The sequence below is a fragment of the Pteropus vampyrus genome, unplaced genomic scaffold, assembly GCF_000151845.1.
Source record: "Pteropus vampyrus isolate Shadow unplaced genomic scaffold, Pvam_2.0 Scaffold117, whole genome shotgun sequence".
Classification (NCBI taxonomy): Eukaryota; Metazoa; Chordata; class Mammalia; order Chiroptera; family Pteropodidae; genus Pteropus; species Pteropus vampyrus.
In genome coordinates this window covers 3,770,275-3,795,323 of record NW_011888898.1, presented here as the reverse complement: position 1 = coordinate 3,795,323, position 25,049 = coordinate 3,770,275, and the positions used below count along the sequence as shown (strand labels likewise).

Here is a 25,049-nt window from a genome sequence, read left to right as displayed (position 1 = left end):
CAGCTAGATCTGAAGGCTGCAGTCTGGCTCCAGATGCTGTCTCTTAAACACTGCCCATATCACCTTTCAGTGCTTGAGGGCCATTAGCGCCGGTCCCCATCCTTTTCCTCCACTGCATCCTTGATGCTCCCTTCAGTCCCTCCCTAAGGAGGGATTTCCCACCAGGGAAGGGCTGTTTCGATGTGTTAGATAGCAGACAGATGTAGATCACCTGAGGCAGGGGTCCCCAACCCCGGGTGGGCCACGACCCTATCTGCTAGGAACCAGACCACACAGAAAGAGGTGAGCAGAGGGCCATCAAAGCTTCATCTGTATTCACAGCCACCCCTCAGCGCCGCATCACCGCCTCAGCTCCATCTCAGATTGTCAGGCATTAAATTCTCACAGAAGCACCAGTCCCTGCTGCCAAAAAGGCTAGGGACTGCTGACCTAGGGCATGGGGCCCAGTGGGCGGAGAACACAGCACAGTACTGACATCTGCTGGCTCTGGAACAGAAAACAAATGTGGGCTCACATGCAATAAGTAAATATTTAAAACATATATCAAGCTGATAAGCTTTTGAATAAAACACACTGTCAAATGGTAGACTATCAAAAAGAAATGGCACAAACCTTTAAATACCTAATAGCTTCAAAATAGAAACCAAAAGCCCACTGAAGTACACTAACAATGACAAAGCTAGAATCATGATGGGAGACTCACGTGCCTCTCAGAGAACATCAGATAAAAAACATTTGAAAAATAAGGGCATAGAGGACATAAATGTTCAATACATTACCTATAGCTGATGTCCTAATTAGTGAAAGACCAAATGTTTTTGTAGTGTGTGAATTTTTCACCATGTTTGAAAAGAAAGTTGCCTCCATTTCGAAAAAGGTAAGGAACCACAATGCGACACTTCTCAGTTTTAGCTATCCACACTCTTCTGCATGTTGGTGGACTTGAAAAGTGACATCGAACCCAAAGAAGCCTTGTTCTTTTCAAGCACAGCCAGATGTGTCCATGCTGTTTTGAATCCAAATAAAAGGTAAAATTTTCTTGCTTGTGGAGCATGCCATAGATAATCCGTCTTTTCAGAAAGTCTCTTGGTACACTAGACAGATTGTTTTATTGGGGACGAGAAAGAAAGAAAACTACATGCGTACAGGCACACTTCGTTTCATTGTGCTCCACTTTATTGGGCTTCACAGATGTTGCATTTTTTTACAAATTAAAAGCAAGACCCTCCCCAGCAAAAATATTATAACTCATTGTATGTATTGCGATACTTGCTTTGGTGGTCTGGAACCCAACCTGCCATGTCTCTGAGGTCTACCCCTACTTAGCTCTTGCTCCTCAAAGCGGCTAGATTACTTTCCTTGGATTCCAACATGATATATTAGCAGTTTTGGCAAACCTAAGAGTGAGTGTATATGGTGGGGTGTGGGGATGGGGATTTGCAAGAGAATCCAGGTATCACCCATGCCCCGTGGAGAGTGGAAAGGGCGGGCATGCAAGCCTTTCCATGACCCTTTCCTACTTGGTTCTTGTGGCTGCAAAGATTGAGAGGACAGAGCATCGCTGGAGCTTTGTCCACAGACGTGGTAACCTTGGCACAGCGTGAGGGCTTCCTGCAGAGATGCCAGACCCACGCAAGGTGCCAGACAGCCTTCTTACGATTAGCTCTCAGAGATGGAAAACCGTTAAGTCATCAGGGTCGTTCTTACCTGGACTGGAGGAAAATGTCCAGGAGAGCAGATTAGTATGATTAAGGTGATTACTCGTACTATTGCTACCATAGTAAAAATACATCTTTTCACCAATGTCCTAATAACTTATACCTTTCTCAGTGAATTCGCCTATTTACATAGGGCATTTCTTTCAACATTCAACAAATATTTATTGAGCAGTTACTCTGTGCTAGGTATTGGGGGTACAGCTGTGAAGAAGATGAAGTCCTTATTCTAATAGGGTCCTTACGTGGTGGGGGGAACAATAAAGAGACAATTGCAGAAGTGATAAATGCTACGAAGAAAATGGAATGACATAATGGAGATAGGGCTGCCAGATAAAATACAGGACACCTCGTTCAATGTGAATGTGTTGTTGAGTATGTGTATCCAATGCAATATTTACGAAAAAAATTGTGCATTGCTTTTCTGAAATTCACATTAAACTGGATGTCTTGTATTTCCTTTTCTAATCTGGCAACCCCAAACGTCACATTATTGGGTGGTGGGGAGTGGGTAATTTCAGACAGGGTAGAAGGCCTCTTTGAGGAGGTGACATTTGAGCTAGAATCTGACTGAATGTACTGGGGCGAGAGGGGAGCCAGTCATTCAGGATCTAGAAGAAAAGCATTCCAGGCAGAGAGAAGAGCAAGTATGAATGCTCTGAGGAACTTGGAAAAACAGAAAGGAAGGCGGGGCCGCTGAGCTGAGAGAGAGTGGAAGGCAGGAGGGAGGAAGGTGATGAGGTCTGACAGGTAGGCAGGGGCCAGATCTTGTGGCTATGATAAGAGATGTTGAGTAATTTTACCAAAAAGTTATATCCATAAACTTTTCACTAACAGCAACTTTTTACATTTTATCCGTTGGAATTGCTTTTAAATGTTTGTAGCTAGGGTGCAAAGATAAACACAGCTGGACATTGTTAAAGTGGTGAAAACATTTTATTCAGGAACTACTGACAATAGGTGAAAAAGCTGAGTTCCATTCTGACTTGGGCAGATGTGGTTGGGCAATTTAAATGGAGAATGAGGGAGTAGAGAACAAGGGGAGAGAGCAGGGGCCCAAGTGAAAAGTTACAAAGGGTTGGTCAGTGTAAAAGTGATTAGGCTAGCTGTGTCAGCTAGCTGGCAATTACCAAAATTAGGGGACCAGCCTTCCACACAGACTGGGAGGCAGAGGATCTACCTTTCTAATGATTACATTTCAAAGGAATGACTTTCAGGTCCTGGAGAAAGACATTCTTGAATTGTAGAAGATACATATACATCTGAAAGGGACAGAGGAAGAGTTCACAGTTTTAAGGCCTTTTTAGCATCCCTCCCCTGTCCCCCATCCCCACTAGCATCACAGTTTTAATGCTCTATATAATTAAGGGAAGTTGGGGCCCATCCTCAGCTGTTGGCTAGAAAAACAGAAAATCCCCCTGGCAGCATTGAGCTTAACCTCCCTGTGCTTCAATTACCCTAGGGCAAGGGGCTCGTGCTGCTGGAAGCCATGTAGCAGTTTTGTCATCTTATAGTGCAGAGGTTTAGACAGAGTCATTATGTGCTGAGAGCTCTGCAGTTCTCAGTGTCTATATAATTTTGTGTTCTTATATTTCCTCAAATGATGACCAAAAGAATATACCTTTCAGTCCCAGGAGTAGCAAGCTAACAATTCCAAGGGATGGGCTCAGAGTGGAGAGACAACTGGGCCTGTTGAGGGAGGCAGAGGAGGTAGCCAAAACTGAGGGCTGGGATTTCCATAAGCCACCATTGGTTCTTCTCTTTCCCACACTCAATGTATCATGAGAGCCTAAGGGTTCTACCTCTAAAATATATCCTAAGGCTGTCCACTTCTCTATCTATGCACTGCTATGCACCCTAGTCCAGGCCATTAACATATCCTTCCTGGAGACCTCCAACAGCCTTCTTACTTCAAGCTCTTACCTCCTGATACAGTCCATTCTCCAAGCAGCAGCTGGTGGTCCTTTTAAAATATAAATTTGGTGGTTCAAGGCACAGTCATCTTAACTGTAGGCTGTCCTAACTTTGGTCTAGGCTGGCCTGACTTCATCTCCTGACCTGCTCCACTTCGTTAAGCCACAGCCTAGTTCATTCCTGACTCAGAGCCTTTGCTATTGGCATCCCCTCCTCCTGAAATGCTTTCCTGGCTGATTTTCACACAGCTGTCTCCTCGTTGAAATTCGAATCAATTGTCACTTGTTTAGAGTGGCCTTCTCTGACCATCCCATTGACCTTCCAAGTCACTGCCTGCCGTATTGTTTTTTTATTTTCTCCTTGTAGCACTTATCAAGATCTTAAATTATCTTGTTTATTCTGTTTCTCTCTCTAAAACATAGGCTCCATGAGAGGCAGTAAGTTCTCTTCTGTGACACTACAGACCGGAGCAGTTTGTTAAAAAGTTACATGATTTACTTTGTGCCTGATATCAAGCCCTGACATTAAAATAGGTCACAATCCAGCAGCCAGCCACTCAGTAACTCTGTGTTCATCTCAGGAAAATGGGGATTATGATGCACGTTAGAATGGTTCGAGCCAAAGGGCATTGTCGCTTGTGACGTCAGTGCAAACACAGAGGAGGGTCATTCAAGCCTGAGATTGGCCATTCGAACTTGGGTGGGGCTCGAGCGCTCTTGGCCCCGCCCCCTGCCTCTCTGCCCATTCACGCATGCGCCCCGGCCACAGCCTCGCCGCCGCGCCATTTTGCCGGGGTTTGAATGTGAGGTGGAGCGGCGGTAAGAGTAGGTAGTGACGGCTACAGTCTGCGGCTGAGATTTTCTCCTCCGTTCCCGTATTCCCACAAGGTAGGGCTGGGGCATGCACGGCCTGGCAAGGTGGCCTCTGGGAATCCCGCTGGGAGAGGGATGAGGCGCTCCCTGTGTACTTCCGAGCGCTGGGAAGCAAGGACCGCGCCTTTGGGCGAGAGCAAAATGTGGGCCTGTGCCTCGGGCAGAGCCCTCGGGTAAGGTTTTGGCCTTCGCTACGGCTCTTGCCTCATCTCGCGTGGTCCCAGGCCTTAGGCCCAGACCTGGCAGCCCCCGGGCCTGTGAGGGGCGAGGGCAGCCGCGGCGCGGCCTAACGTGAGCAGTCCGAGCACCCGCCCCTTCTCCTCTAGCGCCGTGCTGATTGGTTGCGCCGTCGCTGTGCCCCTCGGGAAGACCGCCTCTCATTGGTCACGCCCGCGTGTCCGTTCTCAGCGTCCCGGGCCACCCGCAACGTGAGCGGAGAGCGGCGGCGCGGCCTGCCCGGCTGCCGGACCGGGAATTCCGGCCGCCTTTTCCCTGGACTCACTTTACTATGGAGGACGGGGAGCTTAACTTCCCTTGCTTCATTCTCCCCGACTCCAAACTGGGCCTCGTGTCTCACTTTGCTGAGTTGTTTGTGAGGATTAAATTCTAGTCCATGCTCCAGGGTGTCGGTGCACCTGCCCTGTAACATGGGGTAGGGGTCTCCCACTGGAGGGAAACGCTGTGATGTATTAATTCGGAGCATGGGCTTTGTTCGTTCCAGATTTAGCTTCTCCCAAGGAGCGTAATTTACGGCTATTCACTTCATCTGGCCGAGCCTCCATTTCTTTATCTGCAAAGTGGGGTTCAAAACATAATCTACCTCGTAAAGTGGCTATGAAGATCCACTGAGTTACTACTGTGGTTTGCAAAGTTCCACCTGGCGTGACCATTTGTTTGCCTCTTCCACCCATCTCTTCTTTTTAGCCACGGTAGCCATACTGACCCGACCTTTCTCTTAAATGTCTCAAGTTCATGGCCACCACAAAGCCTTTGGACGTGCCTTTCGTTTGCTTGGAAATTACCAATATTGGATCTTTGCAAGGCTGACTCTCTGCCCTCCCAGGTTTCATTCAGTTTAGGCTTGCTTTGACCAACCTGTCTAAGGACTGCTTTCCTTCAACTCTTCATCGCACATCGCCCTAGTTTTATTTACTTAATAGCATTGCTTATTATGTGTAATTATAGTTTACTTGTTTATAGTTGATAGTTTACTTGTTACTTGTCTTTCTCAACTGCTGGGAAGTAAAACTTTGAGAACCTTTCTTTGTTTTTGTTTTCGTTTGTTTACTGCTGTATTTAGGTGGCCAGTGCTTGCCACATGGCAGACGCACAAGTATTATTTTTCCTCAGGGCACAGGAGGGGACTTTTACTCTTGGATCTTACCAGAGCTCTTTTTCTCCTTCCCTTGGGCCCCCATAGTCGAATTTTTGGTCTTTTTCTGTGTGTCTCCAGTTTTTGCACGATTGCTGGGACTCTTGATCTACCTTAGCCTTTTCCCTCTTAAGACCCTTTATCTTTCATTTCCTTTTATCAGGGCAAGGGAATTCTCTCTACTTTGCTCGTTACTTGAATTCTGCTAGTTGAGAGCTGGGACAAAAGGAAACCACATCCTATACAGGATTGGATGGGTTTGAGAGCAATGCTTTTGCTTTGGAATTAATTTGTTCTCTTTTTCATTTAATAACTTTGTTGAGCTGCCAGTTGATCTTTGGGAATACAGTGAAGAAACAAAAATGGACAAGGTTCCTTCCCTTGGGGAGCTTTTGTTCTAGTGGGGGAAAGAAATAAGAATACAAATAAATGAATTAGATAATTTCAGATAATGATAAGTGAGACCAATGTGACCGCTGAAGAAGACTTCTCTGAAGAGGTGACATTTGAGCTGAGACTAGCCATGGCAAGATGAAGGGACAGAATATTCCAGGCAGAGGGGATAGAAAGTGCAAAGGTGACTAGAAAGTACACGAGCTCAAGGATGGGAACAAGCTTGGAATAATGGAATGTTTGAGGAAAATCCACTTTGCTAGAGTAGTGTGTGAAGAAGAGAGAGGTATATAGGGACCAGATCACATAGAGCTTTGTAGGCAACATAAAGAATTTGTATTTAATTCTAAGTGGTATGTTCCTGTGATTAAAAAGCAGAGAGGGTGGATAGAGGTGTTGGGGTATGTTCTTGATGTGCATATGCTGGATAGTTTTCATTCATTGGATCTTTTTCCCTTTCCTCAAATGTAAAGCTTCAGGAATGGTTTTCTAAAGTGGAGGAAATATCTAAGGAAAAGGCACACATCTGGGACCAGCTTATATCACGTGTTTGTGAGATGGCATTGGAAAGCAGAGCTTTTATTCCAAAAGTCTTCAATAGGGCCTGTGGGAAAGAGGCTAGACTTAGGTCCAGCCATTCATTCAACAGGAAGAACTTGGAATTTAGATTAGTCTGTCGTCATTGATTTATTGTGGTACATGGTTTTATTTACTTACTTATTTTTATGGCATATTGTTAGAAATTTCCAAAGATAACTTTGTGGAAAAAGTAAAGTATATCCCTTATTTAAAGACAAAATAATAGATTTTCCATTTCTAGTTTGAGTATTTTAAAATCAGTAACGCTTTTTTCATTTATATATTGCTAATATTTTAAAGTATCAGAACATCTTCACCTGTTGACAAATAAGATAACCTAATTAGACCTAGAGCTTGCTGGTACATTGTGAATACCTGTGGAGCATTCTCTAAAATTATCTGATGTGTCATACTTTCCCAAATCAAGGGTAAGCTTACAAATTGGTTTTACAGACATGATCATCACTAAGGAGATATAAAAAGGATTTGTTGACAAATATTTAATCCCTTATCTAACATTAAAATTCTAGGAGCTATGTAATATTTTAACTTTCAGGGACTGTAGTATGCATATTTACGTAGGCACCCCCCTTTTTTTCCAACACATTTTTTAAAAATTTAAAAATAGTCCTACTCTAACACCTCAGTTTTGTCATTTTAGGGTTATTCTGTCATGTGATCTTATAGTCAGTTGTCTCTACCTCTTCCTGTTTGTTACAGTTGAGCAGAATAAATGTGAAGAATGATAGTGCTTTTGATGGAAAAATCAGTCAGGGGTATGTAGCTTTTGAAAATAGTACAACAGATATGTGGTAGATGTCCAGGGGGATTGCACTGAACAAAACACAAAAGTACCTGCTCATGGAACTTACAGTCTAGTGGAGAGAGAAGCACAGTAAACAAGAAAGCAAATTAATATGTCTGATAAAATTTACTTAGAAAAATAGGGTAAGGGAATGGAGAGTGGCTGAGGTGGGTGATCTTTTAGATAGGATGGTCCAGGAAGGCATCTCTGAAAAGAGATGACGTTTGAAAAGAAGCCTGAACGAAGTGGGCAGTGAGCCATGCAAGCTCTCCAGGGACAAAGCTGTCCAGGCAAATGGGACAGTAAGTGCAAAGCCCCGGAACAAAAGTATAAGCACCGCCATCCATGATGAACAGTAATACAGGACAGATTTCAAATTCACTTCTTTCTTGAAGCTCTTTTGAATGAACAGAAATTAATTATGGCGGGCAAGTTGGTCATTTGTTTATCTGACAGATACAACTGAATTCTTAGGTTCTGTTGGGACTGTAATAACTGATCCTCAAAGAATAGTCTCCAATCCAGACTGAGAATTTATGTTTTAGCTGAATGACTGACATATTGACTCTCCATTAGTTAATGCAACAAATGTTTAACGAATGTCTGCTATGTGCCAGACAGTGCTGAAGGTTTTGGGCATATAGAGACAAAGACATACAGAGTCTCTGCCCTAAGGTGTTTACAAATAGGAAATAACAAGTCAGATATTTCAGATGAGAATTAATCCTGTTAACAGTATGACAGAGATGAGGTAGGTAATAGTGGAAGGCCCTTTTGAGGAGCTGACAGCTGACAGTGATGCCCAATGTCAAATTAGATGGAAGAGCAATATTACAGGCAGGGAGAACTATCTTGCCTGGTTCAAGCAACAGAAAGAAGGCTTTGTGGCTGGAACATAGAAGCAAGGAGTGGTATTAGATGAAGTTGACAGGTGCCAGATTACATGAGGCTCTTTGCCATGGTAAGGAGTTTGGCTCTTTAGTACAGATAATTATGAGGAATTTAAGAGATTTTGGTTTAGATATGTACAGTGCTATAGGAACATAAAATAAAATGAAGATTTATTGAGGAGTGTATTTAAAAACTCAGCAAAACTTCTGTCCCCACACACGAGTTCCTAACATGATGCCTTGCATAAATCACAAAAGGTAGAATAAATTTGTATGTGGCAAAGACCAGGTTTTTTTTTCAACTTATACACACTGATATAAATGATTTTGCTTTGCAACAGCAAACTTTCATGATTTCAGAGTCAGCATTTCAAAGAGGAAAAAAAAAGAATGGGAAATGAATTGATTATATCACTACTTTCCAAAGTGTGTTCCATAATAAAGTGTCTCTGTGGCCAAGTAATGGGGGGAACTCAATGCTAAACTTACTGTTGGAGTTCTTGAACCCTTTAAAGTGCATCTCCAACAAGGGGGAATATAATGTGTAGCATTTTCCAAAGTTTCGGTATAAAACCCAGAAAGAATAGCCTTGTGATAAATTATGTGTGTAGTTGAGTGGGATTTGATGCTCGTGCCCATAGAGTGGTTTGCCCTGGATCAAAAGTAAGTGGTGGAGTCTATTCAGTCAGTCAGAATATTGACTTATGATAAAAATGTTTCCTAATTAAGGGAAAGGATTGTAGTAAGAAGAATACAGATAACTTCAAACACATTTTATCCTTAGAAGGTGTAGTTTCTGGCTGTGGAAGAGTACTCTGCACAAGCACAGCATTAGCTATAGCCCCTTTCTTTATAGGTGTTTTTTTTTTCCCCCCCAAGTGTGAGATGAAGGGTTTTGGTTTTTTTTGTTGTTGTTTTGATAAGTCTTATTCAAAATCTCAGATTCATCTTTGACTTCTTCCTCTCCCTGGTTCTCATCTGGCTGTCCTTTTTCACATGATCCTTTTCTATTGCTGTTCCTAGTGCTTCTACTCTAGTTCATTCCTCTGCCATTATTCCTACCTGAGAGCCTTGAGTAGCAGGAAGAGGGTAGACCTATAGTGTGAGACTGATTTAATCTAATCTTTATTAACTGTGTTTGACTTGAGGCAAGTTAGTTAATCTCTCCGAGTCTTCTTCCTTGTAAATAAAATGGTTAGTATGTGAAATAAGCAGCATATAAAACACCTAGTACTGTGCCTAGTTCATAAATGTGACCTTTCGCATTTTAAAAGTGTCCTTGCATATGTTCTCTTCCTCAGCTCCATTCTGCAAACCATTACCAGCCCAAAGGTCCTACATTTGAGTTTCATTAAGTTTTCATTCATTTCAAAAAAACCTTTAGTGGCTTCGTGTTGTACATTAAATCATGAACTTCTTCAGCTTAGTATTGAGGAACCTGTGTGATCTGATCTCAGTCTCTAGGTCCACTATTCCCCAAAGGAGCTGTGTACTCTTCCCTTGTCTGTCACTTTGCTCACACTATTTCCTGCGTGAGATGGTTCCTCGTTGTACTTTGCCTGTCCAAATCTACATATGGGACATCTTGGACCATGGAATACCTACTGACTCTTCTTAACCTCTTAGCAGTTAAGTTGCTGTCTGTGTGATCCATTTGGCACTTGTACTCCTGGGGACAAAAGTGTTTCAGCATTCAGGATTGTTTTTTGGATGCACACACTGTGGATTATGCAACATTCCCAGTGGGGCTTGTGATAGCACCCTGCAAAAAAAACACATTAGTATTTCTTTGGTGAAACAAATTTACTCACTAAGTGAGATAAAGACTAAATTTATAGCCTCAGGCAGTTCAAACTAGGTTTAGCTGCCTGAAAGGAAAGGGATTATAATTATACATCTGTAGTTGGTATTTCAGTTGTATCTTGTCTTCCAACTAGTCTGTAAGTTCCTTTGAGAGCCTGAGTTTGATCGATAACTTTCTGAGAGTAAATTTAATACATATAGTTACTTGTAAGATATTAGAAAAATCTAAAAGACTATGAAGAGAATAAAAATCCACCGTATCCATCATGTAGACATTACCCCCATTTACATTTTAGAGTAAATTTTTAGTTTTTTTCTGTACATTTGGGTATACGTAAATTTTCAAAAATAATTTGATTTATAGTATATTTGACCTCTTTTCCACTTAGATGTATTACATTTTACCAAAATCATTATGTACTTATTTTTCTCTTCTCTGTCATAGTGGCCCCAGATTAATGCGCATGATTGCCCTGAAAAGGCTGCATTTCCTCAGGTTCTCTAGGAGCTTTGTCCCTATGTGCTGCCTATTGGGATCTAAGCAGAAGTGGGGTTTTTAAAAATAGCTTTATTGAGGTATAAGTTATGATTCATAACTTACCGTGAATTTATTCATTTTAAGTGTACTCTTTGGTGTTAGTAAATTTCTGCAGTTGTGTATCCATCACCGCAATCCAGTTTTAGAACACTTCTCCCCTCTACCCCTGAAAAAGAAAATTCACACTTTTATCTACTCACCAACAACTTGGAGACCATAAAGTCCCATTTGTAGCCTTCTCAAGCTGTTTGGTCTGTTGGCAGTGGTATGCACGTGTACACACGTACACACTTGTAATCTTTATGTATGTGCTATTTTGTGTGTATGTGTCTTAGCCTTGTTATCGGTTATAGCTATATAAGCCATTTATTTACCTTGTAATTTGTAATACATTCAGTGTGAAATTTTTTTTGGTCATTCATAGCGTATTTTGTGATTTTTATATAGTTTTTGAATATTAAGTTGCTTTTTTATTAAGATATAATTGACATTATTAGTTTTAGCTGTATAACAGTGATCCAGTTTTATGTACATATTGCAAAATGATTGCCAAAATAAGTAATTAGCGTCCATCATCACACATAATTACAGATTTTTTTCTTATAATCAGAATTTTTAAGATTTACTCTCTTAGCACTTTCAAATATATATTACACTCTTGACTTGTCACCATGCTGCTATTACATCCCCTTGACTTATAACTGAAAGATACTTTTTGATCCCCTTTCACATATTCCTCAACCACCAATATGTTCTCTGTATCTGTGAGTTAGGGATTTTTTTGTTTTGTTTTGTTTTTAAAGATGTCACATATAAATGAGATCATACAGTATTTGTCTTTGTTTGACTTATTTCACTTAATGCCCTCAACATCCATCCATGTTGTCACAAATGGAAGGATTTCCTTTTTTGTGTGGCTGAATAATATTCTGTTGCATGTGTATACTACACTTTTCTTTGTTCATCTTTCGATGGACACTTAAGTTGCTTCCATGCCTTGGCTATTGTTAATAATGCTGTAATAAACATGGGGGTGCACATATCTTTTTGAGTTAGTGCTTTCTTTCCTTTGCATAAATACCCAGAAGTAGAATTGCTGGATTATGTGGCAGTCCTATTTTAAAATTTTTATGGAACCTTTTATACTGTTTTGTACAGTGGCTGTGTCAGTTTATATCTGCACCAACAGTATACAAGGGTTCCCTTTTCTTCACACCCTCACCAACACTTATTTCTTGTCTTTTTGAGAATAGCCATTCTAACAGGTATTAGGTGATAGCTCATAGTTTTGATTTGCATTTCCCTGATGATCAGTGATGTTGGGCACTTTTCATCTTCTTGTTGGCCATGTATATGTCTTTTTTGGAAAAACGTCTCTTCAGATCCTCTGCCCATTTTTAAATTGGATTGTTTTATTTTCCCCCCTGAATTGTATGGGTTCTTTGTATTCTGGATATTTAACCCCTTATCAGATATATGATTTGCAGATTCTCCCATTAGGTAGCCTTTTCATCTTGCCAATGGTTTCCTTTGTTCTGCAGAAGCTTTTTAGTTTGATGTAGTTCCACTTGTTTATTTTTGCTTTTGTTGCCTTTGCTTTTGGTGTAGAAAGTTGCTTTTTAATCATAATCACAGCTGCCATCTTCTGAACTCCAAAATTATCTTCCCAGATAACAAATTCTCAGCCCCATTTAGTTTTTTGTCAATAGTTGTGGTTGTATGTTGTACACAGAGGAATTTATTCTAGTTTACTTAATCTCAGATTTCTTCGGGATCCTTATTTACTGTTTAAAATTTTAATTTCTTGTGGCAGGGGTTTACAAAAAATTTTAGTGATTTTTTTTTCTTTTTGGACCTTTTTTGTTTGCTTTGTTTTCTAGCATTTTAAATGAGATAAACTTTATGGTGACTTTGATCAATTCTTCAACATGGCTTTTTGGTGCCTATTATTATTATTATTATTTTTTTTTTTTTTTTTTTAAATCATGGTATGTTTTTTCTTCTCTTTTATCTCAAAATTATCTCACCATTGTTTCAAAAAAGCCCATCTTAGTGGAGTCAGACTTATAGCCCATACCTTAAACATAACAAATGGATGACTTTCAGAGAGGGGAAGACCAATAATATAAAAGGATTCTTTTATGCAAATTACTGTGACCAGTTACCCTCTTTTTGTTTTAGGTTCTGTTGCAATGGAGCTCAGCGATGCGAATTTGCAAACGCTAACAGAATATTTAAAGAAAACTCTTGATCCAGATCCTACCATCAGACGTCCAGGTAAAGAGAATAAATATTACCTTGTGCTTGATATACAGTACAGGTGAGGGAAACCTTTATGTAGTCTGCCTGTTTGTAAATTTTTAAAAAAGGAAAGATTTATACTTGGACTCTCAGACATAGTTTATTTTTCATTCTGTAATCATAAAGTGTGTGGTTAGCTGTTTACAGCTGTTATAACATGGTAGTTTTTTTTTAAGTTTGTTTTTTTTTGAGGAAAATAGCTTTTATTTGGCATCTTCTGGAATAAAATGTACTAGTATGTTTAGAATGCTTTGTCTCTTCACTTTTTTGAAATTCCCCACACTTGCCTTTAGAGTTGTAATAATTAGGGCATAGAGATGGAGAGTTAATTGCCTAAAAAGTGATTAAATAAATTAAACCAAGTAATCAGACACTGTCTCTTAATCTCTGTGTTGGTTTGATTTAATTAATATATTTTAAGACCTAGGGTTCCTTTCTTCCTCTTTTCCTCCTGAATGTGACCAGTTTCCATTAGAAATTTAGTATAAACTTAGAATTGCAAGGTCACATGCCTACAGGAGTCAGATGTGGAGGTAAATGAAGAGAGGCAGGCCGAGTGGGGACTGGTAATAATATCCTGTGACTATATGTCTTGGTTAAGGGGCACGTATTATTTAGACCCAGTTAACTTTGAGGGATTCAGACTAGTTTTGCAAGATCAGATTTCCAGATTTACTTGAAAAATAAGGCTGTTTATATGACGTGTCCTCATTTTTAAATGATAGCGACTAGTAACTTCAAACAATTTTGAAACATGTACAAACCTTAGAGTATTTCTTTAAATATTCTGGGGGGCCCAGATATGTCTTGTAAGTAGTCAGTTGATGATCCTTGATGTAAGCCATATTAACCAGAAATCCTCTTAACCACATTCTTCAGAATTTACTGCTGTACATGCTCATGAAGATTTTGGAAGGGCCCCACGAAGACACAAGTGAATGCATGCGTGTGTGTTATATGTACATTTTATATGTAATAAATAGAATTGTAAACAGGCTAATGCGTTCATCTTGTTTTAGAAAAGCCTCTGATTTCTGGGAGGGAAAATTGTGATCTTCCCATTAGTGCTTAAAGAAGTAATGTGTTCTTGGATAAAGGGAAATTAATGGCTCTAATCTTCTTAGACTTTCCCAGAAAGCCTCTGCCAACAATGTCTATTAAAAAATTATTTTCAATAATTGTATCTTTGTGAGGCGAAGATGCTGCTATTTTTATGAATTTAGGACAGAGTATAGAAATAAGTTGATGTTTCTGAGAAGAGTTATGAACATAACATTTCTCAGGGATTGGTAGTAGATTGACTTAACATCTTTATAAAATGATCTAGACGTGGAAATATATAGTGGAGCCCAGCTTACAGATATCACTATGCTCCCTTGGTTATTGAGATGTGATGGTGGTATAGATGAACTGGAAGACATTCTGAGGCTCCTTGAGTGTGTAGAAACATTGTGAATGTTCTGTGAGAAATTAAAGGACATGAACACAGAAAGGAATGATTAGACTTAAACTTATGAGACAGTTGCTTCCAGGATATTACAGTTTAGGAAAGAGATCTGGCAGTCTGTATGGGCTTTTCTCCAAATCATGGATAGTGTGTTGCCCTGTACAGAATGCTGACCACTAAGGAAACAGTCAAAGCCTGATAGACTCATACAAAACCACAGAGTGTTCTCTACTGAAATACATTTTTCTGTTCTGTACTTCTCATCTTTCAAGAAAGACACGGTGGACACAGAGCAGGGAGGGTTCGAGGGTGGAAATTAAACTCTTAGGACTCAGTTTAGAAAGAAGAAAGGTTAAATCATATTATAGACAATAATAGATGCTAACAGACCTTTTTAATACATATTAGAACCTTGAAATGGCTGTTGCTTTATGAAGCTTAAGAAGGAAAAAATTAGAAGTGCTATAAATAGTCACTGCGTGATTAGTAAACCAAGCGATTTAATATTCCTAAGTATAATGAGTGTAAATATGTGGATAAAATCTATAAATTTATTGCTGGTATCAGAAATATTTAATTTGCGAAGAAAACTCAGGGCTAGTATGGTAGAATAAGGACTTGACTAAAACTTTTTCAGTGATGTGAATTTTCTAGCTAAGTTGCTTAATCTCAGTGGCCTTGTCTTTAAAATGAGGATACTGCTACCTACCTTCCTGGATAGTAGTGACAACTTAATGAAATATATGTGAGTAAAGCACCAGACCCCTGTAATTCATAATAATATATGTTAACATGAATTAACTCACTTAATTTTAACCACAGTAGTACTATAAAGGAAATATTACTACCGTTACTAGTAGTACTAATAATAATCCTTCTGGAACAAGACAGGGTGAATAACTTTTGCCCTAAAGTCATAAAATCTGAGAAGCAGATTCTCCTTCAAATGGGATGATCTTCCAGTCAGACCACTTAATAGGTTTGTGAAAATCAGGTGAGTTAATGGGTGGTAAAGTGACTTGAAAATTGAGGTATTATGTAAATTTAATGTAACATCATATATAGTCTTTTTAATAGATAAGAAAAATGAGAGGCCCAGTAGATCCTTGATAGGTTCCCCAAGGAAAGCATCCTAATTTTTCCATTTTTTGATGCTTCAAACAGATATATGAAGTTCACATATACATAGAGTGGAAAGATTTGGTTATAATAACAAATCTTCTTACATGGAAATTTTTTTACAGCTGAGAAGTTTCTTGAATCTGTAGAAGGAAATCAGAATTACCCACTGTTGCTTTTAACATTATTGGAGAAGTCCCAGGATAATGTTATCAAAGTGTGTGCTTCAGTAACATTCAAGAACTATATTAAAAGAAACTGGAGAATTGTAAGTATTTTGTGAATACATAGTTTAATACCCTGTATGTTTGTAAAATTTATACATGCAGTACTTCTGAAAGTTTCAGACACAGATTAAAGATAAAACGAAACGACCCTCCTCAACAAAATACTGTTTACAAAATACCTACTGCTAACATCATATATTAATGGTGAGAAACTAGAAGCTTTCCCGCTAAGATTAGGTACAAGACAAGGATGTTCCCTCATACCACTTTTTTTCAACATTGTACTGGAAGTCTTTGCTAATGCAAAAAGAAAAGGAAATAAAAGGTATATTGATCAGGAAGAAAGAGATAAAATGTCTCTGTTCACAGGTGGCATGATTGTCTACGTAGAAAATCTGAAAGAACCGACAAACAGGACCTTTTTCCAAAGTTCCTTTTGTTTGATTTGAATTCATATAGATTACTTCCACTTCATAACCCAGGTTGCTAGAGGGTTGTGAGACTTGGTTTTAGCCTCCATTATGGTTGAAGTGTAGCTCATTGTCTACTCATGAGACATGGGAAAACACAATCTAAATGAATAATTGAAGCAAATTCTCTTGTATACTGGGAAAAATTATAGAAAGCTGGAAAACTGCATTATATATATAAATAATTTGTAGAATGCAAAATAATTTGAAGTTTTGATAAGGGATTGTGCCCTATGTCTTGTGGGATATGGAAATATATACTAATTTTGAGGTGAATTTTATTGTGCTACAGGTGTAAAATTATAAATTAAGAACCATTTCCCTCACTTTAGCTTAGGATAGTGGTTCTCAGTTGGGGGTATTTGTTGATGTTTTGGTTGTCACAGCTTGGGGCTGGTGATGGGGAGAATGGGTGTTAACTGGTATGGAGTGGCTAGAAGCCAGGATATTGGTAACTATCCTACGATATACAGGAAATATCCCTACAACAAAGATTTATAGGCTTAGGATAAAGAGAAGAATGAGAATTGCTTTGTCGTGATAGCAGTAATGATATTTAGAAAGTATCATGGGCGACAAAAATGGTCAATTTTTCTAAAAAGTCAACCTTAAGTCTGCTTAAATATTTATTTAAAACTTTCCTCATTCCATAAAATAATTTAAAAAAATAGTAAATATTGTTTTTTAGCTTGTATCATCAAATGTTAACTACATATGGATAAATGACTTGGTGAATCACAGAATGTTTAAAAATTCCTCCATCTTGTAGAAGTGCTAGCCCTCTCCCTCTATCTTGATTTGTAAAACTAGTGAGGCTTCCAGTTCTCTCTTTGGGTGTTGTATCCCTGGGTGCATTCAAACCCTAATAGTTGAGACTTTCATTGAAAAGACCTTTGACTTAAATATAGCAGTCAAAATTGAGGCTTTTGAAGAGGAATGTGGGCTATATCTTAAATATGAAGATTTTAAATCACATTTTCTGATTAGTTTACATATAAAACAGTTTTATTGGCATCAAAGAGTCAGAAGCTCATTAATTCGTATTACAGTATTTGCATTTAGGATGGAACATACATTTTTCCGTGGAAAGGGTTAATGCTTTCATCAAATTATTAAAGGAATCTGAGACCCATTCATGTAGAGGAAAGACCCTGCCTTCCTCTGTGTTTTTATTAGGAAACCAGGAAATAAGAAATGGTTTTGTTTTATCTACAGACCCACTTGGTCATGGACATGGATTTTATGTTACTTGCTCATGGATGTTTTGCTTTTAGGTTGAAGATGAACCAAACAAAATTTGCGAAGCTGACCGAGTAGCCATTAAAGCCAACATAGTACACTTGATGCTTAGCAGTCCAGAGCAAATTCAGAAGCAGGTAAGGTAGGGCCCTGCTTTTTAGGTAGTCTTGTTTGTAGAGCTTTCATCTAATTATTTTTTTCCTCTCCCCCAGTTAAGTGATGCCATTAGCATTATTGGCAGAGAAGATTTCCCTCAGAAATGGCCTGACTTGTTGACAGAAATGGTGAATCGCTTTCAGAGTGGAGATTTCCATGTAATTAATGGAGTCCTTCGTACGGCACATTCTTTATTTAAAAGGTATTGGTGTGTAAATTCATATTTTAAAAATACTAGTTTTCAAATGTTTGCTCATGTAAACAGTTACATTTTTGTGACTATTGTCATTCCTTTGAATATGATAATCCTAGAACATAAGCCTCTCAATTCGTTATTCCGTGTGTTTCTTCTTGACTACTTAAGTGTTTATCTTATATTGCTTGTGAAATATCTAGTGTTCTTAAACTGCACTTGATTGCTTTAAAAAGAAAACCAGGAATTTCCTTCACATTTCAGAAAACTGCCTAGCCAGAGTTTTTCATCTAACCTGGTCCTTGAAGACCTAAAGTCATTAAACAAAAACTTATAAATTTACCTCTTTTACCTTAATTTTCTAGATACCGACATGAATTTAAGTCAAACGAGTTATGGACTGAAATTAAACTTGTTTTGGATGCCTTTGCTTTGCCTTTGACTAATCTATTTAAGGTATGGAATTTTATCTTGGTATTTTAAAATTTCTTATTATTTAAGATTGCTTAAATATTTGTATAAATTTTAAGAGAATGCTTTGAAAGCTTATTTGCTGGGTAATATTTAGAGCAGCATTTATTTTGAAAAATTTCAAACCTACACAGAAATAAAGCAGATGGTAATATATAATGAACTCCTGTGCATCTATTAGACAAGTTTAACAGTTACTAATGTTTTGTTTTTAAAATTTTGTTTCCTCCCTGTCCCTTTATTTTGTAGGAATATTTAAAAGCAAACTCCAGGCATGTTGTTTCTCTCTAACATTTGAATATGTGTTTCCAAAGGAATAGATCCACATTTTGATTAGACTGTTTAGTTTATAATTAATATTTTGTGCATTGTCTTGTGATGCACAGGCTACTTTCCTAAACATGTTCTTCTTTGTGAGAATCCTGTAAAATTTTGAAGGAGATGTATTAACCATTTTTTCCCAGATAAGGAAAGAGGGTTCAGTATCACACAAGTTAATAAAAAAAGAGAGCCAGGCCTCAAATCTAATTTTGCTGACTCTAGAAACAGTGCTCACTTCCTGTTTTCAAAAGGAGAGTTGTGATATTCACGACTTTCTAAAATGTGGAGTGTTCACAGGCTATTTCATGGTTAAAATGTCTTACTGATGGTACATTTTTATTTTAAAAAATATTGGACAAAATTTGGTCAGTTTTTCCCACCTATTGGATTGGCAAAGATTTTTATTTCTTTTTAATGATTTGAAAATCTTAGCCAGAGTGCAGTGAAATGAACATTCTGGTGGCCTGTCCATTGGACTATAAATGATACGAGCTTTCTGTAGTCTGACATTTCATTAAGAAAACCCTAATATTTATTTTTCCTAACTCTAGTATATAGGAAGTAATATTTGTCAAGTGTCTTACATAGTAGTTGTGCACAAAGTAATAGGACCATTTGTGTAGATTTTTATCATTTAATTATTATTCTCTCTATGAGGCAAGCATTATTCTCATTCGGATGAAGAGATTGGGGCTCAGTAAAATAACTTGGTCAAAGTAAAGTTCATTGTGTGCAACAGTTTGGGTTATATTTAGATCTGTCTGGCTTTCAAAACCCATGCTCATAGCATACTGTTCTGCTTTGTTAATACACTTCTAGAATCTCAACTTATGAAAATCAGAGGTGTGCACAAAGTTTTATAGATAGCCTATTTATTGCTGTTAGAATAATAAAATAATTAGAAACAACCTAAGTGCTAAATGGCAGGAGAATTATTAATGAGAACATATAAAGACAGTTTTGTGTGATATATTTATATGTAGGCACAGAGGAGAGTGGATCTAGTCCAAAATATCAGACTTTTTAGTAGTGCCATGATAGGCATTTCAAAATATGTACTTTAAAATATTTCCCAGAATCTCTTAAATGACTACTGCGATTTAAAAGCCAAATCTTAGAGAAGAAATATCGGTAGTGTGAGTCTAGTGCGAAGCTGTTTGAGGCTTTGTAACACTAAACTGTGTTCCTGATTTCCTCTCCAAGGCCACTATTGAACTCTGCAGTACTCATGCAAACGATGCCTCTGCCCTGAGGATTCTTTTTTCTTCCCTAATCCTGATCTCAAAACTGTTCTACAGTTTAAATTTTCAGGTAAGTTTTGTTTTATTTCTGACTTTTGATTCTTATTTTTTGTTGTCAGATATATAGTTTTTCACTTGAAGACGTCTGTGCCAGCATTGATTTTTCTGAAAGAAATTAGTTTTTTCCTGACTCCCCTCCCTTCTTTATCTACTGATAGTGTTCTACTTTATGGTAGTTCCTAGACACGATAGTGGATGTTTCATGTGGTAGAGTACCATTCTCTTATATACCAGTGAGTTAGGGGCACCCCACATTCTAAGTGACTGTTTTGGAGAGTCACCTTCTATACTCTTTTATTAAGAACACTGAGAGATCACCTTCTTTGGCCTTCCTCATTTGAGTGGCTCTTAACACTGGGGGAGCCATGTTTTGATTAGATCGGAGGTTAGCCTATATGAAAAAGGCTTTTATAGGAAGCATATCTGGGAGAGAAAAAAATTGAAGAACTAGGCTTGGAAGGTATAAGAACCAGCAGCATTTCAGAGGAAACGGCCATGGTCTTAGAGCAGAAAATGCCTGGTCACCTTGTTAGTACTGACAGAGTGGCCTCCAGTCATTCTTTCTGTTTTTGAATCATTAAGATTCAGGGCTCCAGGAACCAGCAGGGGTTCTTATTGGTACAGGTTACCATACTGAGACGCAGGAGGGAGGATCCGGCCTTTCCATTGCTCAGAGCCCGAGCCAAGTACCTGGACTTAATCCTTGCAGTATGACTACACTGACAATGTTAGGGAGCGCATCCAACAAAAAGAATAGGTAGAATAGAAGAGGAACAGCCCCAAATGGTATACCCACATCACTGTTCAGCTGGACACTTTGAGGAACTCTTAATTAAAGGATACCAGTTTTTGCTTATATCTTTTGAATTGTTTCCTAGAAGTCAGGTACAATGAGACTCTTAATAACTTGTTAGGCATAATCAGGGGCACCAAGAGAAAGAGACATAATTTTTACCCTTGGGGGCTTGGCCCTCATTAAGAAGGCAGTACTATGCCGCAGGAAATCATTAACTGTAGGACAATAATTCTGAATTGGTGGTCATTTTATACTAAATGCAGTGGTTCAGAAAGGAAAAGAAATATATTGGTAAGCACTGATTTTTGTAAGGAAAGGCTTCATAGTCTTAGCTGGACCTTGAAGGAATAAATAAATTTAGATTGGGACAGGAAATAGAAGTGGCCCCATTTAAAAGCATATAAACAAAGGTCAGAATTCAGCAGCCAGACCTAGTTGGAGTAGAGAATTCTTGTCAAAATAGGGAATAGTTGGCTCAGGCTGAGAAGTGTGCACTTGAGTCTGTAGGCATGTGGAAAATGTTTGGTGTGGTGGAGAAAGCATGTAAATAGCATACTTATTTTAATCAAAAGTCTCAAGTCAGCATGTGTTCTTTAGGATCTCCCTGAATTTTTTGAAGATAATATGGAAACTTGGATGAACAATTTTCATACTCTCCTGACATTAGATAATAAGCTTCTACAAACTGATGTAAGTATTGTTTAAAATATTGTTTAAAATGTTTCCTGAGTAGCCTTTTGTTAAAGTTAAGAATCATTTGAAATATGTTATATGTCAATTATCTCATTTTTTTTTAATTAAAATAATTATTTATGTACTCTCTGAAAACCTTGTAGGATGGTTCATTAGACTTCAGAAAATGAAATAGTTATTTGAGAACATTTAGCATTCTGGTTACTTAAAAATTATTTCCTCTTACATTGTTAATAGATAAAATTCAAAGAATGCAAGTAATAATTTGATTATGTGGGATGTTTCATATTTAGTTATTTGTAGTATAGAAAATTAATTTTATTGTGGACCTGGCTTAGGTCACAATTTATGGATAAGGTATTTCATCACATTTTTGAAAGTAAGGCATTATTCACATTGTGAACATTTATGAATTAGAAAATTGTCATTGAAGATGCTAAGAAAACATAAACCTCTGTAATCTGTAATAATAGGCTCTTTTTAAAAAGTCATCTATGGTGTAGGAAATAGGAGACAGATAAAAGTTCATAATGTATAAAAGTTTCTGATCTGAGTTTTGTAACATGCTTTTCAACATATAGCACTTATTCTGTGTATTTATGACCTACCTCTTGCCCAAGAAACAGAAACATAAAAAGTAAAATATTAAACTTCAGCACTGGATATAATAAAAATTAGAATTGATGATTCACATCAGTTTAGGGGAGTGGGGTGCAGAGGGAGCATCATTCCTGTGAGTGTATAGCAAATTTTGTCTCTGAGATTTATTAAGTAAAAAACAAAACATAATGGCTTCCATAATGTAATTCTGTCAGTCCACGAGGGAAAAATCCTCCCTCAAGACAAAGCTTGTCTTCACATTAACACTAGAGGAAGTTCATCTTGGAGGGAGCTGTTTGTCCATTTAACCACGTGCTTCCCTTGTGTCATCTCACTGTAGCATCCCCTGTATTTACAGCTTGAGGAGCTGGTTGTTGGGAAGTCTCTATCTCTTCTGAATTTGAGTTCCTTGGCATGTAATACAGCTCAAAAGGTGTTTGTGGGTTGCTATTATATTAGAGATTATTGTATAAACCACTGTCATGGTTTAGATTGGGTTTGACAAACTTTTCATGTGTAGGTAAAGGTAGTAAATATTTTTGGCTTTGTGGGCTATACAGTCTCTATTCCAACTGCCTGACTCTGCAATTATAGTTGAAAGCAGCCATAGGCAATACTGTAAGTGGTATAAATGAAAAAAAGGAATGAGCATGGCTTTGTTTAATAAAACTTTACTTTCAAAAATAGGCAGCAGACCTGCAGGCCATAGTTTTGCTGACCCTCGATTTAGATCGTTGTATTATCATTACAACCAGAATACTATTTGTGAGAATCCTATAGCATTACCTTACTGGGGCGGCGGGGGGTGGCCACATCTCAATATATTTGAAATGAGAACCTTTTGGGAGACAGAAGACACTACAACCAACTGTGTTACAAAGGAAGGTGTGATGTAATGTTTACCATTCAGGTTTCTGTAGGAATTATGTTATTTTCTATTTAATATATAAATATTTTATAATTCAGCAAGCAGAAGAAAAGGTTTTATTTAACTTGAAAACTTTTGAGAGCTGCTCTCAGTGGTTAATGCATGAGAAGTATTTCATCTTTTATTCGAAAGACTAAGAAAATAAATTGGCAGCGGCATAGATGTGGTTTACAATACTTGGCTTTGGATTTAAATTTTTAGAGTTCAGGAATTAAGTTACTCTCTGTATTTATGGTAGCATTAAAGTTATATGTTTGAGTTTTCTGTTTTCTCATTTGAGGATGAAGAGGAAGCAGGTTTATTGGAGCTCTTAAAATCCCAGATTTGTGATAATGCTGCACTGTATGCACAAAAGTATGATGAAGAATTTCAACGGTACCTGCCTCGTTTTGTCACAGCCATCTGGAATTTACTAGTTACAACAGGTCAAGAGGTTAAATATGACTTGGTAAGATGGTAGAGACAATAATTAAGATGTTCCCCTTCCTATCCTCCCCCAGAAATAAACGGTTTTGTTTTGCTTTTTAAAATATGCTTTTTGTGTATGTTTTATTGCAGTTGGTAAGTAATGCCATTCAATTTTTGGCTTCAGTTTGTGAGCGACCTCACTATAAGAATCTGTTTGAGGACCAGAGCACACTGACAAGCATCTGTGAAAAGGTCATTGTGCCCAACATGGAGTTTAGAGGTGATTATGGCGAAGTGTAAAACTTTTTCAAGGAGTCAAAATCTTGTTTTTAAAGCGCATAAATCTAATTAAGTCATCTCCTTATTTTTGTGACATGTTCTAATTTTTTTAATTGCTAAATGAAACTTCTTGTAGGTCATTTATTGTGTATTTTCTAAACCAAGACAGAAAATGTGATATAAAAGGCATTTGTGAAATGAATGCTGCTGTGATGAGCTTTTTGTGCACTGTGGAGGTTTTTTTCATAGAAATAATAAATAAGACTTTAAAAATCCTTTTATTTTGAGAAGAAAGTAAACTATCCGGGTTCTCAACTTAGGAAATAATTTGATTTTGATTTAGTATTTCATGAAAGCAAATAGCTATTTTTAGACAGTTGACTTGAGACTAGAAGTGATTGATAACTTTAAATAAGAGTGGAAGCCCACTTCATTTGTGCTTAAGGTTAAGAGAATCCTGAGAGTCTATATTGGTATACAGAATGTCTTTCCTTCTTACAATTGGGAAGAGCAAGTATTAAATGTGGAAGGAAGTGTGTTCTATATCACAGCAGCCGTTAGATCACTGGTTCTCAAATGATCTCAAACAAAATGGGGAAATAAAGGTCAATATACTGTGAGATTTTATTTCCTTTTATGTTTTCATAAAACTATTTAAAGGACAGATCTTTATTCTGATATTATCTGTCCTCCTTTCTTGGTAGTGAAATAATAGTGATTATAGTTGTTAGTTTGTTTGGTTTTTTTAATGTCCTTATCTGGCAAGTAAAAAGTTAGTATCCCTAGATTGGTTTCCAACACTTACTTTTGAAAGTTGGTGGTAAGGTCCAATTCTGGGGACGCTGTCACATTAGAGCAAGTGAGCTGGTATCACAGCTGTTTGAATTACCTATTCCCTAACCTTTCAGGGCAGCATTTGTTGCTCTAAATAAATAAGAATATATGAAGTAGTCATGCTGGGAAAGAACACTTTGCTGTAAAACATGGCCATTCTGCATACTTTTCTGCATACTCAGCTGCAAAATTACAGTGATCGTTATGTCTTTTGAGGGGCTATCTGACATGTCATCTCTCTTTGTAGCGGCTGATGAAGAAGCCTTTGAAGATAATTCGGAGGAGTACATAAGAAGAGACTTGGAAGGATCTGGTACGAATTTTGGTTTTTAACTGTTATTCTCTTGGCAGGCCAATTTTAAAATTGCTCCCTTTCTAGTAAATA

General features: G+C 37.9%; 1 protein-coding gene across 1 annotated transcript in view; it reads left to right on the top strand.

The window, feature by feature from the left end:
* The first annotated feature begins 4,364 nt into the window (after positions 1 to 4,364).
* Positions 4,365 to 25,049, top strand: part of CSE1L (chromosome segregation 1 like) — a 40,983-nt gene continuing 20,298 nt past the window's right edge. The window contains exons 1-11 of the mRNA XM_023534084.1: positions 4,365 to 4,516; positions 13,063 to 13,158; positions 15,874 to 16,016; positions 17,720 to 17,821; positions 17,897 to 18,042; positions 18,399 to 18,489; positions 20,029 to 20,136; positions 21,520 to 21,612; positions 23,424 to 23,591; positions 23,702 to 23,831; positions 24,912 to 24,994. Coding sequence (XP_023389852.1) covers positions 13,074 to 13,158; positions 15,874 to 16,016; positions 17,720 to 17,821; positions 17,897 to 18,042; positions 18,399 to 18,489; positions 20,029 to 20,136; positions 21,520 to 21,612; positions 23,424 to 23,591; positions 23,702 to 23,831; positions 24,912 to 24,994 — 1,149 coding nt within the window. The 5' untranslated portion in view covers positions 4,365 to 4,516; positions 13,063 to 13,073. The remainder of the gene's footprint in view (positions 4,517 to 13,062; positions 13,159 to 15,873; positions 16,017 to 17,719; positions 17,822 to 17,896; positions 18,043 to 18,398; positions 18,490 to 20,028; positions 20,137 to 21,519; positions 21,613 to 23,423; positions 23,592 to 23,701; positions 23,832 to 24,911; positions 24,995 to 25,049) is intronic.